Genomic DNA, 18,576 nt, shown 5'->3' on the forward strand with positions numbered 1-18,576 from the left:
GGTCTTGGAATCAGTTGGGACCAATTCCAACACCGCGTACCCGGTTATCAGGAAGTGTGATGTAATGTCAATTTTGACTACACATGACTTACTAGAATTCATTTTGGAAAAGGTAGGAACCTATTTTATTAGTATTGGGTATCCGGTACCCAATGACATTAATCAAAAGCTAAATTATGTTATTGTTATGTTTAATAAAGACAAAAATAAGAACCATACCATGCCATGAAGTATGTATTAGTATCCCTTGATATAATTTCGGTCAAACTATTATTGACGGGCAAATAAGTTTTAAGACTAAATTATTCATCATTCATAAAAAATTCCCTAGATACTAGTCTGAGACCTGGTTTCGTCAAGTATCTAGATTTATCGGGTACCCACTGGATAACGAGTCCAAATATTCACTACCCACAATTGAAACCACTTGCAACCGGGTCCTCACATTTGGACCCAGACTCGACCCCAGCAGGACCAGTTTCGAACCCACCGGGTCCAACCGATTATGGGTTTGGAATCGAGTACCTAGTATATCTGCTCACCCCTACGGCACACGCCACCACCCACCTTGTCTTTTCTTTTAAAAAAAGAACAAAGGCTGGAACGTCTGGCTTGGACGTTCAAGCTATGGCCCAAACGTCCGTTTGAGCCATGGCTGGAAAGTCCAAGCAGAAGTTTCAACCTTCAGTTTTTTCTTAAAAAATTTAGTCGAAGCCAAACGAGAAGCAGCAAGCGTGCAGGTGGTTGTTCAGTGCCAATCAGAAGCCGAAATCGTGCAGGTGGTTGTGCAAATGGGGTGGTATTGGCAGGGGGTGGGTGGAGCTGGTGCGTAGACATGAGGAAGGTGAAGAAGCGTGGTGCTGGGTGGGTGTGCAGAGGTGGTGAAGTGGCAAAGTGGCGGCGGGGCTAGGGATTGTGGTAATGGGGGTGGTGGTGGCAGGAGGTGGCTGGTGGTGGTTTAGGAAAAGAAAAATGTCATAAATATAATTTCAATTTTTTTGGAGACGAATTTAAGAAGTTTTGGGACGGTGTTTAACATTTCAATTAAAAAAACAGTGAAAGTATCTTCAATTACCAGTAAATAAAAATTCTAAAAAGTTAATTTTGAAAATATATGCAAACACGGTTTAACCGGATTCAAATTGGCTATATTTTTTCTTAAATATAAGTCACAAACGAGAGTCAATGTGAAGTTTGTAAATAGTTCCAACACACAAAGTGTGCATATTAAAAAGAAATGGGGGAAGCACATCTTAGCATAATTTACAATATGGGAATTACTATTTACCGTCCGTATTTACTAAAAATCGCCCGTATTTTTTTCAAGATTTTCCTAAATTACTCCCTATGTATACTCACCCACTCTCTCTCCTCCTCTCACTCTCATTCTCACTTTCTCTCACCTCACCCCACCCACCATAGTAAACACCACGACCACCACAACGACGACCACCACGACCACCGTCTCAACCACCACGACAGAGGCAATATCAACACCACTGTGAGACCACCGAATTTTTTTCGTTTCCTCCGTGGAGAAAACGAAACATATCTTCGTTTCCTCCATGGAGGAAACGAAACAGATTTTCGTTTCCTCCATGGAGGAAACGAAGAAATGAAAAAAAAATTGGTACCTTTCCTTGCTGGTGGAATTTTTTTTAAAAGACTACCCACATCCCGTTGGTGGTTGTCCGCGACGGTGAGGTGGTTCTCCGGTGGTCGTGGTTTGCAGTGGTGGTGGTCCGCGAGTGTGAGTCCGGCGATGGTGATTGTCCGCCGATGGAGGTGGTCCGCCAATGGTGGCCGATGGTCTGCCGGTGGTGGTACACTGGTGGTAAAGGTCCGGGGATGCTGTGAGGTGGAGGTGAAGTTGGATAAGAGATGAGAGAGGAAGAGGGGTGAAAAGGGAGGGGTACGAGGGGAATTTCAAAGAAAAAATACGGGTGATTTTAGTAAATACGAGCGGTAAATAGCGAAAGGGTTCATTATACATCCAACTCCTCTTGTAGTCTTGTGGCTGAAGCTCTTGCGCTCTGCGAAAGTCTTCTCAATGCCTAAAGTTTCAATATTCCTGACCTTTTAGTTGAAGGCAATAACCAAGTCCGTATCATCATCCTTCAAGGAAAATTCAACTGCCCTGGAAGATTGACTATCTCATAAAGGATACTCTCCAAATCGGTAAAGGATTTCGGACGATCAAGTTTATACACATATTCCGAGAAGCAAATCAAGTTCCTGATCATCTATCAAAATTAGAGCACACTCTGCCCAATTCAACAACGATCATCAACTCGACAACAGACAAGAGTCTAATTTCTCATCTTCAAATATTTTGATAAATTACGAAATTACCTTGAGAGAAGGAGTTCCTAATTTTCTCATAGTTTATTTTTTTTAAAAAAAGAAGCCTCCCATGTAATATCATCAAATATTATTTTTGGCTAATTACTCTTTTCACATAATATGTCAAATGATCAAGTTAGCAAATACTAGTTTTGGCTAATAATTCTTTTAACATAATTTCATGATGTAGGAAGGTTGGCGGATAAGTTCGATAAGGAAGCGCGACAAAAAGCCTGAAATGATTTGCACTAATCGGGCCGACGGAGTCCGATTGCTTATTGTGATACCTTTTTGGAAGCGGAACGGCCCAACGAGTCCGTGAACAATAGGCTTTTTAAGCCATTCGAGTTCGTTTAAGGCCTGAAATCAGCCTTTTAATTATTTCCGAATTTTATTATTTCCTTAATTAGGGTTTTGTTTTACGTATTTAGACATTAGTAGGTCAATATTTGGAGGCAGTTTTTGGACTTTTAATATTATCAAAGAGTTCGTACTCTTTTATGGTGGATTCCGGAGTTTTACAAATTTATCGCTTGCAAATCTGTCTGTTCTTGATCTAGATTAGCGTTTTCTTTTCTCCATATACTTTCCGACTGCGTCATTTCAAATTGAGCAAGTGATCAAAGATAACTTCAAACATAAGTATATCTGGACATGTAATGTACGCGTGGACATTAAACAATAACAAATTCACATCCCTCTGAAACAAAAAAGAGAGAAAAATTGTCAAGCAAATTTTCATAATCAACTTCATCTACAGTATTGCTAGTTTATATTAGAGGCACGCAATTAATTATCTGATCGAGAATAAAGCATCAGGAAAGAATCTCGCCAGGGAAATAACATCAACTTATTATATAAATAACTAATGATCAACAGTCAATTCTTTGGATTGAAGATATGATAAAGATATTAAATTTAAAAATAAGGGGAGCTTTGCACGTCAAACTTTCCAAATAATGCTGGAAATCTTAGGATGCAGATGAGGACGGTGGGCTGAATTCAATGATCGAAGCTGTGAAACTTTTTTTTTTTTTTTTTGTTAAACAAAGCATTATAAGTTAGAATAGTTCATTACAATTCTCAATATATTGATTTCTACAATAACTAAGGAGTGTAGGGAAAACCCTCGCTATATTACAAATCATATCCTTAGTTGATACTCTAATACTCTTTGCTATATAAATACTCATTTATTAATGATGCTTTTTTCTGAGACTATGCTAGCCTACATAGTTTGGGGATTACTCATTTACCAAAGTGGTTGATACATATAAAATTATGTATTAATCGATTGGGATTACTAATTTACTAGGAGAAAGTTTTCTACAAACTTAAGATTATACTTAAACATAACAAAATTGTGATTTATATAAGGAGGCTCTTTAAATTTGGAATTTATGATGTTATACTTCACTTTTATTTTAAATATTTATGCTTGTTTAATTTTTGATCCCGATTATATAGAATGAGATACAAGATCTAACCTCATAAGTGAATGTTCACTGCAAAATAGGTTTATATGTCTACCATATCATATAGGGTAAAATAAAAAAACTATGGAACAACGAATGATAAACAATACTATTTCATTTCATAAACTCACTGAAAAATTAAGGAGATTGTTAAGCACCGCATCAAATTTCTGAAAATAGTCATGGACTCACTTTAATGTACAATTTTGCCCCTTCTCTTTTTTCTACCACCTGCCACCCCAAGTACCACCCACCACATCCTACCTACCACCAACCTCTTGAAAAACATTTGATTTGGGCCAGGGTGAAACATCCTAGCCAAACGTTCCACCCCTTAAAAAAATTCAACAATTTAGGGGCGATGAGCAAAATGTCTGGCCAGATTGTTCTACTCATGGCCTAAATTTCCATACCAAACGTTTGGGCCATGGGTGGAACGTCGTGGCCAGACATTCCGCCCAATAATTAAAAAAATTCAGGTGGGTGGTGGCAAGTGGTGACGGCGGGGCTGGAGGAGGTGGTTGTGGGGATTGAGGTGGTGGCAATCGAGGTGGTGGTGGTGGAAGGAGGTGGTGGTTTGGGATAAGAAACGAAAAAAGGGAAGGGTAAAGTTGGAAATATTTTATGAGCCCAGAGCGATTTTAAGAATTTTTGACGATGTTTAGCATTTCATAAAATTAAGTCTATTTGTCAAAGCCTGCATTTTTACCCAAATATAAAATTCATTTTTTTTATACCAAAATGACAAAGGGGTGCATTTCTTATACTAACACTAGTGGAGAAAAGCTCATCCGATCTGGTCAAAATCGGGCACACAAATCCAATTTTGTACCAAATTGAGTGGGCCGGAAGCGGCTAGCAAATTAACATTGATCTAATTTTCACAAACACCAGTGGAAAAAACGTCAAGGGTTGCGTTTTTGGCACGTAGCCTTTGGGCAAGAGGAAATGCTGGAGTTTTTGAACGCATCCCTTGGGCAAAAAGGAAGGGCTGCAGTTTTTGAACGCAATCCTTCATTTCTAAGGGTCGCGGTTTATGCTCATATTAGTTTTAGTTTATTTTATTTGGTTATATTAAGCTATTAACTAGTTTTAGTTTGTATTCCGTTATCTAATTAATGCAAATTTATAAAGAAAATCTTACATACCTTAATCAACACTTCCGGTGTTGTGTACAGACTGCAAATTTATAAAGAAAATCTTACATACCATAATCAACACTTCCGGTGTTGTGTACATGCGTACACCTAAGACGAAAGCATGATTGGATTGTTCAGAGTCAATTAGCTCCGAAAGTTGTGGCAAATTCCTAGGAATACTAGCATTAGTATATGTCTTCAAATTGAAAGACATGAAGAATATGCTTCATCGCATCAGCATCCTCGTTACCAGCATGCTAGGTGGCCTCATCTTAGTCGTTGCTTGTTCACATTAATTTGCCGACATGTTTCTTTAGACATTTTAGAGATGAGTTCTTGAAAACTACTCCTTGAAATGAATTCAATGATTGAACATTGACACGTTTGGAAATTTTGTGGAAGATATTTCAGATCATCGGATCAAAGGTTACTGGACAAGGCTAAAGATGCTAAGTATATTATTGAGATATTCTTTCCCTTTTGCATCTCATTTATATTTTAACAATTGAATTGTGTTCTTAACATTACGGATTGAGGAACAATAAATATGGTCAAAAGGTAATAAAATATGAAAAATTCACTAAAAAAACTCGTATTAACCCGATACACATAATGTTATGTAGGTTGTAAATTATAATGATTACTAGGGGTGTTTATCGAACGAGCCGAGCTCGAATAGCACTGGGCTCGGCTCGAACTCGTTTAACTTTTCATGGGCTCGACTCGTGAGCTCGACGAGTTTGGGGGAGTCGAGCTCATGATTAGTTTTTGCTGCTTGAGCTCGTATTCATGCCCGACTCGAACTCGTTTGGGAAATTTATTTTGCGAAATTTTTTTATATACCTTAGTTGAGTTAATATTTTAAATGACATACTTAATATAATTTTTAAAATATAAATAATTTTTTAATATATAATAATTTATAATATAAATTTTTTTCATATAATTTTTTTTGCATAAAATAATAATCGAGGTGTTCACGAGCTTTTCGAGCCGAGCTAAGCCCGAAATTGAGCCGAGCTGAGCCTGAACTTGAGCCGAGCTAAGCCCAAACTATTCGGGAGCTTGTCAGGCTCATTATCACCCTAATGATTACAACTTCTACTATTTTGTCTCTCTCCCTCCTTAGATTTTCCTACCTTGTTTCTCTCTCATAACTGCTTCATTTTCTCTCTCTTCAACTTCTTACCCTATTTTTTAGTTTTTGTGATATAGGTGATTGTACAATTGAAACTGTTATAAACAATTAGGATTATATTGTTAGTTTTAATATAGTATGTTTATTTAATTTGTGATAGTGTTCCTTTGTGCTATAGTGTGTTTGTTTGTGTAAGATAGTGTATTTGTTTGTGATTAGTTTGTTTCTATGTAATATAGTTGATTGTACAATTGAACATGCTATAGAAAATAAGGATAATATTATAAGTTTCGATATAGTGTATGTGTTTGTATGTGGTATAGTGTGTTTCCCTTACGCTTTATCTTTACTTGCTATGTAAATCTCCTTTTACATTTTTTTCAAGAATCATCATTTAACAATTAATATTTCTATTTGCTTATTATAAGAATTTGATATTATGTAAATACTTCCCCCGTCTCATAATATAAGTCCTGTTTTCTTATAAAGTGTCTCAAAATATAATTACTATTTCTATTTTCAATCAATAATTATGCAATATTCTCATGAAAATAATTTAATTCCGAAAATGTCTACGTAGTTTCAACTCCCAATGCACTATTATTATTAATGATAAAATGAATTTTTTTACCCCAATTAACTTCTCTACACGTTCAACCGTGCAACATTTTTGTTTTAAAAAAACAATGTAAAATGTTTTCTAATAAAAATGAATCTATTTATTCAAATAAAACAAGATTCCACTTACCTTAATTCCCGTGTAAAAACAAAATCAAGACTTATATTATAAGGTGGATGAATTAAGTACAAATTAAGACAAATGTAAGCGAACCTCCCTTTATAGAATTTCTTTAATGCTAATAAAATAACGGGAACTAAAGTTTATTAATTGGCTTATGCTATATGCAACCTTAGGGCTGCATATAAGACATAAATACATTGCTTAAAAATGGAATTTAGTTGTAAATTTATGTCAAAAGTTTGCATTAATGGATGTAATAGATGATCAGTTAATACTTGTTTTATCCATTTTTAGCTTCTTATATGCAGCCCTTAGAGTTGCATTTAGCTTTTTCCTTATTAATTTTGAGCCCAAGAAAAGAAATATAGTAAATAAAAAGACGGAAGAAATAAGTATTAAATAATATACCAAAGGACGTAACTAAGATTTCAAGTATTTGTGGTTCATATCTGATAGGACAATAAGTTTATGGCATGACAATGATGAAGACAAAAAGAAAATCCAGCTGGAAAATTTAGTTACATATTGGGGAAGTGCTTCGTCCATTTCTTGAGGTTCGAGACTTCGAGTACCAAGCTTTAAAAGCATATCAAAATCATATACAAATTGAAAACTTGCTTAAGAAAATATCCAAAAAATTCTGATTGAAAAGGATGGTTGAAGTAACTTGTAGTTGGGAATTGTATACTTTTTCTGTTAATTTTGTTGAATTGAAGAGCATATATATATCGTTTTCTTATCTACATTAGACTTGCTTCACGTCATTAAAATCCCGCCACAAATATATATTTTATATAAACCTCACATGTGCATTTAAATAAAATTCATACATACCCTTAAATACATCAACTAACACATAAACCATAGTTTCTGACGTTACTTCAACTTAATTACCAGAAAAACAAAATGGCAAAACCCAAAAGTTGGTGCACGATTTTACTCCTTTCTTTCCTGCTCAACTTCTTGTTTTTCTTCCCATTTACCACTCAATTACTTGCCGCATCTTCTATCGATTTCGTGCGGCCGCCTGCTCGGAGTGTTGTACTAACTCCCCACAAGCGTTCACCTTCTGATCCTCAACAGGTTCACCACCTCTATCTCTTTAAAATTCATTAGAGTTGATGATCATGACCCGCCTAACCCAATAAAGGCCTAATGCTTGAGGGATGACATAATTCGACTCTTTTAGTCGCAGTCAGGTCCAACCCATGATCAACTCTAAACTCGAATCTCACTTTATATCAAAAAATATTGTTAAATTCTTTATTGTGACGACTATTTATAATTTGCTAGGTTCATGTATCGTTGGTGGGAAATGATCGAATGAGGGTGACATGGATAACAGAAGGAATGGAAGCATCAATAGTAGAATATGGAACAAATTCAGGAAAATATGAATCATCGGCAAAAGGGGATCATAAGACGTACCATTATTTTTTGTATAGTTCGGGAAGAATACATAATGTCGTGATAGGACCATTGAAGCCTAGTACAACGTACTATTATCGTTGTAGCAAGAAAGGGCCAGAGTTGTCGTTTAGAACACCTCCTTCCTCTTTTCCCATTGAGTTTGCCATTGTCGGTAAGTAAGTTAATTCATGCTTGCAATCCTTACTTTCATGTCCTACTCAAATAATTAAATGCTTTAGTATGTGAACAGAAATTTCTTGTATTTATTTATATATACTTGTGACTTGTTATTAGGATTCTAACACATGACCTTTCAAACAGAATTTAACCACTAATCTACTGTAGTATCAATGTTTTTAATGTTTCAAAGTAAAAAATAATAAAGTCTTATAATTATATGTTGTTATAAAAATATGTAGACAAACTTATTGATCTTTAACACTTTTATTAGATAATAATATTCTTTTACCCAAATTTCATTGAAATTATTATCCCCAATTCCTTAGAAGTTTTTTTTGAACAACTTATCATGCCATAATGTCCATTTTCGAATCTCGCATTCGACAAAACACTTATGAAAAGTTAATAGTATCAATTATGAAATTTATAAATAACAATACATCTAATAATTAAAACTGACCCGGAACATCGCCTGGGCTGAAATACTAGTATATTTTTAATATGTGTTGCTTTTACAAGAATTTGCCACGTCTTATGCCATTTAGGGTGAAAGTTCGGGGAACAGTTTGTATTAGGGCCTAATTCAATCCGATTCGAACAAAATTTAGATTTTAATTTTCCAATCCAAATCCAAATTAATTAGTATTTGAATCCGATCCAATCCAATTCGAATTTTCATACTCTAGATTGGATTCGATCGTTCTGAAAATCCGGTTTTTTAAAACTCTAATTTTTCGATAAAATAAATTAAGCACAACAACATCCTAGTAGATATAGAAAATGAGGAATTAAGTGGTGTTAGAGTTTTAGGGGAATGGTTGAAGTGTTACGCCAAACGGGCTATGGATCGACTAGACTTCTTTTCAAAAAAAAGTTCAGTTAAGCACTTAAGCCAAATCCAGATACATAATATAAGGCATATTACGATTCGATTATATTGGATTTTTGGATACAATTACCCTCCAATCTGATTCGAAAATACAATTTTTTTAAAGATTGCAATCTGAATCAATCCGAACACTATTCAAATCCGATCCGAATTACTAATTTGGATTGATCTGAATTGGATTTTGGATTTTATCCAAATAACTTTACCCCTAATGTCATCTACTAATGAGGTGAAGTCACATTATCATCGTCGCTGACATGGTATCTAAGCTATTACATTGTTTATTTGTTTTGATCTCGCCAAAAAAATACTACCTTCCTTTTTTTATTATTTTGTTATAATTTGACACTTTACACTATTTACGAATTTCACGTTGACCAAAATTTATGATTTATACATAAATAAAAGCATAGTAATATTAGGATCTTGTTAAATTATTCTTAACATGTTTTTTTTATTAATATATACTTTTTATAATTTTTACAAATATAAAACTAGAGATATATATGCTTAAAGTTTTGCATTGACATGCGTGAAAAATGTATATATAATAATTAAAGGAAAAGGGAGGAAAGTACAAGCTATAGAAAGCATCCAAACTAATGACGAAACAAACACTGACATGAGATTGACTAGCTCTTACAATCCTGTTAAAATAAAATTAACTCAAAGGTACAAATCACCACGCTACCTTAACCGTCTGACATTGTCTGCAAAGGGTATGAAGGGTAACTACATAAGGAGCTTCCCATGGGCTCTTGTTGTTGGAAATGACATTGGTGTCTTGCATAAAACAACTGGTGATATGTGAAGGATACTATCAATAGATTAAACCGAAATAATCTTCAAAGATGGATTGTCAAAGCTGGTCTTGTAGAACCACAAGTTCATAAGACAATTAATCTCAAGGCCATTGAAGTAATAAGTATTCCTAGAATTTTAGAGATGGAGCTATAAAGAAGTCACTTTCTTTCATGACTTTGTACCCTACATTGAGGGTAACATGAGTTTTCCATGAAGAGGTAAAAATTTGGCATTTGGGGAGGTCAAAACTTGCATGAATCAAATTAGAGAGCGTCCTATGAGATGCAATTTTGAGTTGTTATAACATACAACGCCATCACAAGAACATAGGGTGAAGTGAATTTCTTTGACTCTTCACCCAACTACGTGATCCGAAGATCGAAAATGTAACCTTCAATCCTAATTAAACAAGAAGATCGAATGACGACGGATTTAAGTTCTAACTGAACTCGAGAACAAGGATCTTGATAAAGATAAATACATGTGTTCTTTGCCAATACACAAAAACCTTAAGTTATAATTATCCGAGTATGGTAAACTCTAGGATGCACTTTGTTATTAATCCGATATCCTAGATCATTCATCGTCATAGAAAAACCAGATCTACTCATCAAGACAATCACATACACTAAACAAGGCCGTCGCTGGTAATTAACACTTCTAGCACGTCGCGCGACCCACCTTTCCTTTGTTGCCGAACCACCGTCACACCTAACCAAGGAGGCTGCGGAGGCTGCTCGGCATCTAGAGATCGAAGGTTCTAGCCAGACCATAAATGGTGGTGTACGATTAAAAAGCGAAAAGCATTACCCTAAAAAAAAAGCAAAAAGCACAAACCAGAAAGGCACGGGGAGCTCGACGCCACTAACAGAGCGTCGAGGCTACTCCGACGGCAACGAGCCCCCCCTAGGGCTTTTCGCAGGAACAACTTTTGTTGGAGAAGGGGGTGTTGTTTTTCATTGCGATCGTTTTGCAGCTAGGGTTTAGTTTGACTTGTCTGGGGCATTTACCATCATTATTACCTTGTCACCAAATGAAAGAAATATACATGCATGAAACAAAATACAATAACTAAAAACAAGAAAATGGTCTCAAAATAATCACAATGCAAGAAAGTGTAGGTTGTTGTTCTGGTGTTAATTTTTATAATAAAATTTGTCGTAGAAATCACAGGATATGAAATTTTTGCATCGTAGAAGAGGGAGAAAAGGGAGAGTCAGAGAAATCTTGACAATAAAGGAGATAAAGAAGAGAGCTGGTGAGGTTGTGGAAAGGCGAAACAAGGTGAGTTGGAAGGTTAGCGGATAAGTTTGATAACGAAGTTCGACAATAAAACCTGAAATGATTTCTACTGATCGGGCTAACGGAGTCCGATTGCTTATTATGATACCTTTCTGGAAGCGGAAGTGACCTATAGGCTAAAATGATTTCTGCCTAAAATGATTTCTACCTATAGACAAAAAAGCCTAAAATGATTTCTGCTACGCCGTGACCTATAGGCTTTTTAAGCCATCCGAGTTTGTTTAAGGTCCGAAATCAGCATTTTAATTATTTTCGGATTTTATTATTTCCTTAATTTCGTATTAGGGTTTTGTGTTAAGTATTTAAACATTATTAGGTCATTATTGGGAGGCAGTTTTTGGCTTTTAATAATATCACAGATTCCTATCTTTCTGGTGGATTCCGTAAATTCTACAGATTTATCGCTTGTAAATCTATTCGTTCTTGATCGACATTAGCGCTTGCTTTTCTCCATATTTTCCGACTGCATCACAAAGGGTTAGGGTTTGGGAGATAATCATTAGATATAGGATTAGATATATTTTATTTTAGGTACGATTATTAATAGAATGAGGACAAAAGTAAATATAAAAGTGTAATTATAGTGTAGGCACTATAGTCCCAAATTAGAAATGTAGCAACTAAATAGAAACATCCAAAGAAAAAACATATAGCAATTTTTAAAAAGGGAGGAAAATTACCATATCTCTATTATATAAGCCAAGCGGGGAGCTATGGTGTCCCCCTTTAAAAAGTCATTTTTGTCCTTAGCTAAATATATAATTGGATATTCAAATCTTCTACAATATATCCTTCTTAATTTAAAGATAGGGTCAAAATTCTAATGATAAATTAGATTGAATAAGCATTAATAGAGTTACTTGACACAATTACAAAAATGATTATTTAATTTTAAATAATTATAAATTTAAATTGACTATAAGACCTTATATCTAAATGTTCATTACAATTTCTAATCACTTTACATTAATTTGTATAACAATAATTATAAATCACACTTCTAAATTTATATCTAAATGAAACTTATTAAGAACATACTCAAACAATCGACGTACGCATCGTATGAGTAGAGACTAGTTATTTATTTATTTGAGGAAGTTTGTGCATTTCTCTTAAAGCTAACGTAATCCTAATAGAGAATGAAAAGGAAAGTGACTAGCTAAAGCCTAGAAGACGTAGTCTATTTAAGGTTTCACTTTACGGCATAAATTACGTATGACAAGTTGCGTATATCCTCTCATCTTTAGTAGTACTCCTAGTTCTAGCTATATTTGCTTCAAGTGGATTTCTGTTTTCCTTTTCTTGTGGTTGCCAGATCGAATACCACTAGAATCACCAATTTCCATATTTAGCTTTAAGCATAAACTTTGATGTCGTCAACTCTCTCTAAATTCTAAAATTTCTCCTGCTAGATTCACTACTTAGCTTACGGCCTTACGCACATAGAAGATAGTCTTTTATGAGTTTATGTCAAATTTTGGTAAAGTTGATACGTCTAATATTTATTTTATTCAGTTAAAGTAATGTTGTCATATCTTCTTTAATTAAGTTTAGCAATATTCTGAAATCAGGTCTTAATAAAGCTATCTAAATCTATCGCCCAAATAATTAGCGTCAGCTGAAGATTGATAACTTAATGTTATAAAGTATTTTAATCTTCTTATAAAAAAAGTATTTTAATCTTCTTATAAAAAAGAAGTATTTTAATCTATCTTCTTATAAAAAAAGTATTTTAATCTTGTGTAAAGGGTCTAAAACATAAACATTAAAAAAGTGCCTAAAATTTTGGAAGTCAAAATGGGGGTAAATAAAAAAGCAGAGGTAATACTATTTGTCTATTTGAGCATCTTCTTATACGATTTCCTCCGTTCCAAAATATAATTTTCATTTTCTTTTACGGTAATTTATGCAAGTAGAATCTAAGGGAGATAATAAAGATTTTTTGTTTATTTAAATAAATGTTGTATGAGAAAAGATGATTTTAGGAGAGAGAATGGAGAATAATTGGTGAAAGAACATTAATTGTAACATCTTAGTTGAATAAACAAAGCAAAAAAACAAATTTTAATAAGCAAATAAATGACGGGACACGGTTTTTTCTAGATAAATTACGGAAAAATGTGGAACTAAATATGAAAATGGGAACTATATTTTGGGACGGAGGGAGTATTTGTTTTTGTTTCAAAATGTAAAGTATTTTATATTACCAATATAAAACTAAATGCAACTTTATACTATAAAGATAAGATTATAGGTTATTTTCTATCATCAACACAATATTTAATGTCAATTCTTATTACCTATGCAAATCTAGCTAAAACTAACTAAATTCTTAATATGCGTAAAAGTTTTTACACTTATAATTTGAAAAGAAGGGAGTAGTATTTAAATAAGAGTTATGCTATATGCAACCCTTAGGGTTGCATATAATATATAAATACACTACTTAAAATGGAAATAAGTTGTGAATTTATGGAAAATTTTTGCATCAACCGATGTAATAAATGATCAATTAATGCAACTTATTTTCATTTTTAACTTCTTATATACAACTCTTAAGACTGCATATAACTTTTCCTTTAATATAAATGTGAAAAGGGATAACATACACTAACAATTTAATGGGGGCTAAAAGTGTACAATAGATTAAAAATTGAAAGCCCAAGCCCAAAAGAGCTGCCCGTTTTCTTGAAATTGTAAACGAGTTAGGGGACTTTGAGTGCGTTGGTTATGCTAGCCGGCCTAGCCTCACTAGTAAATTGATATAGTTTGTGATTTTAGATTTGCTTGTAATTTGTAAATTAGAGCCAATTAAGAATTCTGAATCTAATCTTTGAAATATACGACTTTGATGTGTTAATTGTTATAGGGGACCTCGGTCAGACTGAATGGACAAAATCGACATTGGAACATGTCGGCGAAAAAGACTATGATGTGTTTTTATTACCAGGAGATCTCTCATATGCCGATACCCAACAGCCTCTATGGGACACCTTTGGGCGTCTAGTTGAACCATATGCGAGCCAAAGGCCTTGGATGGTAACACAGGGAAACCACGATGTCGAGTTCATCCCCTTCATAGCTGATCCCTTTAGGGCATATAACGCAAGATGGCGTATGCCCTATGAGGAGAGTGGATCCACCACAAATTTGTACTACTCGTTTGATGTGACTGGAGCCCACATCATAATGCTTGGGTCTTACACTGACTATGATACTAACTCGGATCAATATGCATGGCTCAAATCTGACTTGTCAAAAATTGATAGGGTAAAGACACCATGGATCATAGTGTTGCTACATGCACCATGGTACAATTCAAATATGGCACATAAGGGTGAAGGGGAGAGCATGAGGCAAGCAATGGAACAATTGTTGTATAATGCTAGAGTTGATGCGGTTTTCACTGGTCATGTACATGCATATGAGCGCTTTGTAAGTTAGCTTTTTCATACTTTTTAAACTTTGAAATTTTAATTTTGAAAAAGGAAAAATTATTCTTCAATTGAGGAGGACCAAATCGATCTATAGAAACCTGCAAGTTATTGACATATTGTCCAAGTCTAGAATTTAAATTTAGGGTTAGTAACTAATTAATACTCTTTCCGTCCCAAAATATAGTTCTCATTTCTATTTTTTCACGGAAATTAAGGTAAGTAGAATCCAAGAGGGGTAGTAATGATTTTTTATTTATTTAAATTAATGTGTATGGAAAAAGATGATTTTAGGAGAGAGAATGAAGAATAATTGATGAAAGAAAATTAATTGTAACACTTGGGCTGAATAAACAAAGCAAAAAACAAGATTCAAGAAGCAAAGAAATGATGGGGACACGATTTTTATAGAAAGATACGAAACTAAATATAAATACGAAAACTATATTTTGAGAAACCTAAAATGAAAATGGGAACTATATTTTGAGACAGAGGGAGTATTAGTTAACTTAATTTTTGTATACCGGCCTCTTTTCATATCTAAATACATTTCACTTCTTGTAGCTAAATGTACTATGAAGGTCTAAGTAATTATGTTAGATTTGATTACATTTGGATTGATTGCAGACTAGAGTTTACAATAACCAAGTTGATCCATGTGCACCTCTTCATATTACTATCGGTGACGGAGGGAATAGAGAAGGTCTTGCTTTGATGTAAGTATATTTTAAACTTTAAAGTATTACATCGTCTATTTTGCCGAGTTATTTACTATTTCCTCATAATATAAGGCATTTACGTTTTAAAAAAATTTACTTTGATCACAAATACCTCTCATAATATGATAAATAAAAATTATAAAAATTACAAAAATTATACCATTAGATTCGTCTTGAAAAATACTATAATAATATTATTTTTTTAAATTTTCTATCAACATATATTAAGAGCAATTAACGGTTAAAGTTCAACCTCGAATATCGTACGTGCCTTATATTTTCAAACGGAGGGAGTATTTTACAACATTTACAAACTTTATGATGTCTGATTTTCGAAATATGGTTGGATATCATATACTATTTGACTTGGTATTTGACATTATGGAGTGTTTTTACATTATTTCAAAAGGTCTAAAAACTTTTTTCAAATATGATGCCTTATAAGGCTATGTTTAGTTCACCTGAAATTTTCTGATCTGAACTTATCTGATCTGATCTGATCTGAACTTATTTTTTCTGATCTGATCTGATCTGAACTGATCTGATTACAAGATCTTATCTTTTAGATTTTTCTCAATATATAAGAAAAAATATAGTCATGTGGGTTCTTGTTTGATTCGTCTCAATGAGTACTTTATTAATATTCAATATAATTATTATAATTTTTACTAATATGTAATGAAAGATATAATGATTTTTAAATATAAGCATGATCTGAACTGATCTGATCTGAACTTATTTTTTTCTGATCTAAACTTATTTTTTCTGATATGATCTGATCTTATTAGATCTAAAATAAGCAAAAATAAGATAAACTGAACATAGCTTAAATCAGATAAAAATTTTCCAAGTATCAAATATCCCAAGTTTTCGAATAGGATAAGAATATAGTTTTACACCAAATGGTAGTCTCCATAGACCGTATAGTAGTGCTCACGGAAGCTATTATAACTTTATATCATTCAGTTTTTCTTGGTGCAAATTAATAAATATAGTTTATATTATCTATTTTAAGGTTTGAAAATCCTGCACCGTCTATCTCGATGTACAGAGAGCCAAGTTTTGGACATGGACGGCTGAGAATATTAGATGCTAGAAAAGCTCATTGGTCATGGCATCGGAATAAGGAATCAAATGCATCAACAATTGCAGACGAGCTATGGCTTGAAAGCTTAAGCTCGTCCACCACTTGCTCGCTGAATATGTCGACCATTATCCACGAAGAATTTTAAGAGACCATACTGTTTGATTGTAAGAGTAGCAATTTGAGGCACTAGCGCTCATCCATATATATGACGAATCTAGCTTTCGATCATAGTCATTTTGAAATATTACGTAAATACTCAATGTTATGAAACTTACTTTGAGATTCAAACTAATGAATGGACTATTTGGTTATTGATATTAGCAAGTGTTGTTTTGGATTCAAGTATACCTTCTCAACCATATCGTTATAATATACTTGACGTGAATTGTTAAGTTTTGTGCCTTGAAAATTTGTCAGATGCTATTTCTGTAGGCGCGCCCGATCGAGCGTCCGTCATGAACTACGACCGGGCGGAAGTCGCCCGATTGGTCCCGAGACGTTAACAGTTTGGGAAAGATCGACCGGCCTCCCGATCGGGCGGCTTGGCGGCTACCATCGATTTTTTGTTTTTTTATTTATCTGTTAGGGTTTTGTACTGAGTTCCTTATGTTATAAATGGGCTTCATGGTGTTCATTATTAAATGCACAACTTTAGAAACACTTTTAGCATCTGGTAAATTTAATTAGGATTCCTTGTATTATTCTCTCTGGTTTTTCCTTCATCTGTGGACGTAGGTTTGGTTTTGAGTACTGTAGTCTAGTTTTGACTGAATCACGTAAATCCTTGTGTTCTTTATTTGTTCATCTTTATTGTTTTCTCACCTTTATTAATTCATTGATTTTGTTCCGTATTGAATCAAACTACAACACCCTATTTCCTAACAAACGAATTTGAATGACCAACATGATCAAAGTTAAAACACAATTATTGAAGACAAAACTAAATGGTCAATACAACATTTTGTCACTTACTATTCAAAAATTTAGTAAGTGATGCATCACATAATGTTATAGATAAATTTTACATAAATATATATATATATATATATCGGGTTGGGATCCGGTGAGAATAGGTCCTTATGTGAGAACACTTATTTATGTGAGAATGAATCTCATCCATTGATTTAGGTTTAATCAAGTGGCCCACGATTTTTCAAATAATAGAACTAAACTAATTTCGCCTCTCTTATCCAAAACAGTCGCCAACTAATTTCACCTCTCTCATCCAAAACAGTCGTCTAAACAACTTTTTTTCCTCTCTCTCTCACGCTTTCATCTCTCTCTCAATAACGTTCTTCTCTCTCCTCCTAGAAACCTCCATTGCTGAACTTTCTTGCTAAATTATTATTTATTATTTCCATATCATGGTGACCCTCTGCTATATCATAGTGACCCCTCTGATGTATCATAATAACCAACACAACCCTCTGCTATATATCATAGTGACCTTCTGCTATATCATAGTAACCAACACAACCCTCTGCTATATATCATAGTGACCCTCTGCTGTATCATAGTAACCAACACAACCCTTTGCTATATATCATAGTGACCCTCTGCTCTATCATAGTAACCAACACAACCCTCTGCTATATATCATAGTGACCCTCTGTTGTATCATACTCCCTCCGTCCCATAATATAAGTCCTGATTCTGTTTTTACGCGGGAATTAAGGTTAAATGGAATCTTGTTTTATTTGAATAAAAAAAATTATTTTTATTGAGAAACACTTACATTGCTTTTTTCTTTTTAACAAAAAATAAAAATTGTCATTTAATGTTGCATGGTTTAATGTGTAGAGGAGTTTAATGAGGTAAAAGATTCCATTTTGTCATTAATAAGGTGCATTGGAAGCTGAAATTATGATGACATTTTGGGAATTAAACTATTTTCATGAGGGTATTTTGGGTATA

The 18,576-nt window shown here is 33.9% G+C and overlaps 1 protein-coding gene across 1 annotated transcript; it reads left to right on the forward strand.

Annotated features, from left to right (window-relative positions):
- The first annotated feature begins 7,593 nt into the window (after positions 1-7,593).
- Positions 7,594-16,979, forward strand: LOC104898384 (purple acid phosphatase 22). The gene is made up of 5 exons (XM_010685461.4): positions 7,594-7,920; positions 8,131-8,419; positions 14,292-14,857; positions 15,484-15,572; positions 16,591-16,979. The coding sequence occupies exons 1-5, from the start codon at positions 7,744-7,746 to the stop codon at positions 16,805-16,807; spliced, it is 1,338 nt and encodes a 445-aa protein (XP_010683763.2). The 5' UTR covers positions 7,594-7,743; the 3' UTR covers positions 16,808-16,979.
- The last annotated feature ends 1,597 nt before the right edge of the window (positions 16,980-18,576 follow it).

This window comes from Beta vulgaris, chromosome 7 (genome assembly GCF_026745355.1).
Source record: "Beta vulgaris subsp. vulgaris cultivar EL10 chromosome 7, EL10.2, whole genome shotgun sequence".
NCBI lineage: Eukaryota > Viridiplantae > Streptophyta > Magnoliopsida > Caryophyllales > Amaranthaceae > Beta > Beta vulgaris.

Excerpts from the sequence above, each read along its gene's own strand:
- LOC104898384 (XM_010685461.4), top strand. The coding sequence starts at position 7,744 with ATGGCAAAACCCAAAAGTTGGTGCACGATTTTACTCCTTTCTTTCCTG. Across the intron at positions 14,858-15,483 it reads TACATGCATATGAGCGCTTT|ACTAGAGTTTACAATAACCA; the intron begins GTAAGTTAGCTT and ends GATTGATTGCAG. Across the intron at positions 15,573-16,590 it reads AGAGAAGGTCTTGCTTTGAT|GTTTGAAAATCCTGCACCGT; the intron begins GTAAGTATATTT and ends ATCTATTTTAAG.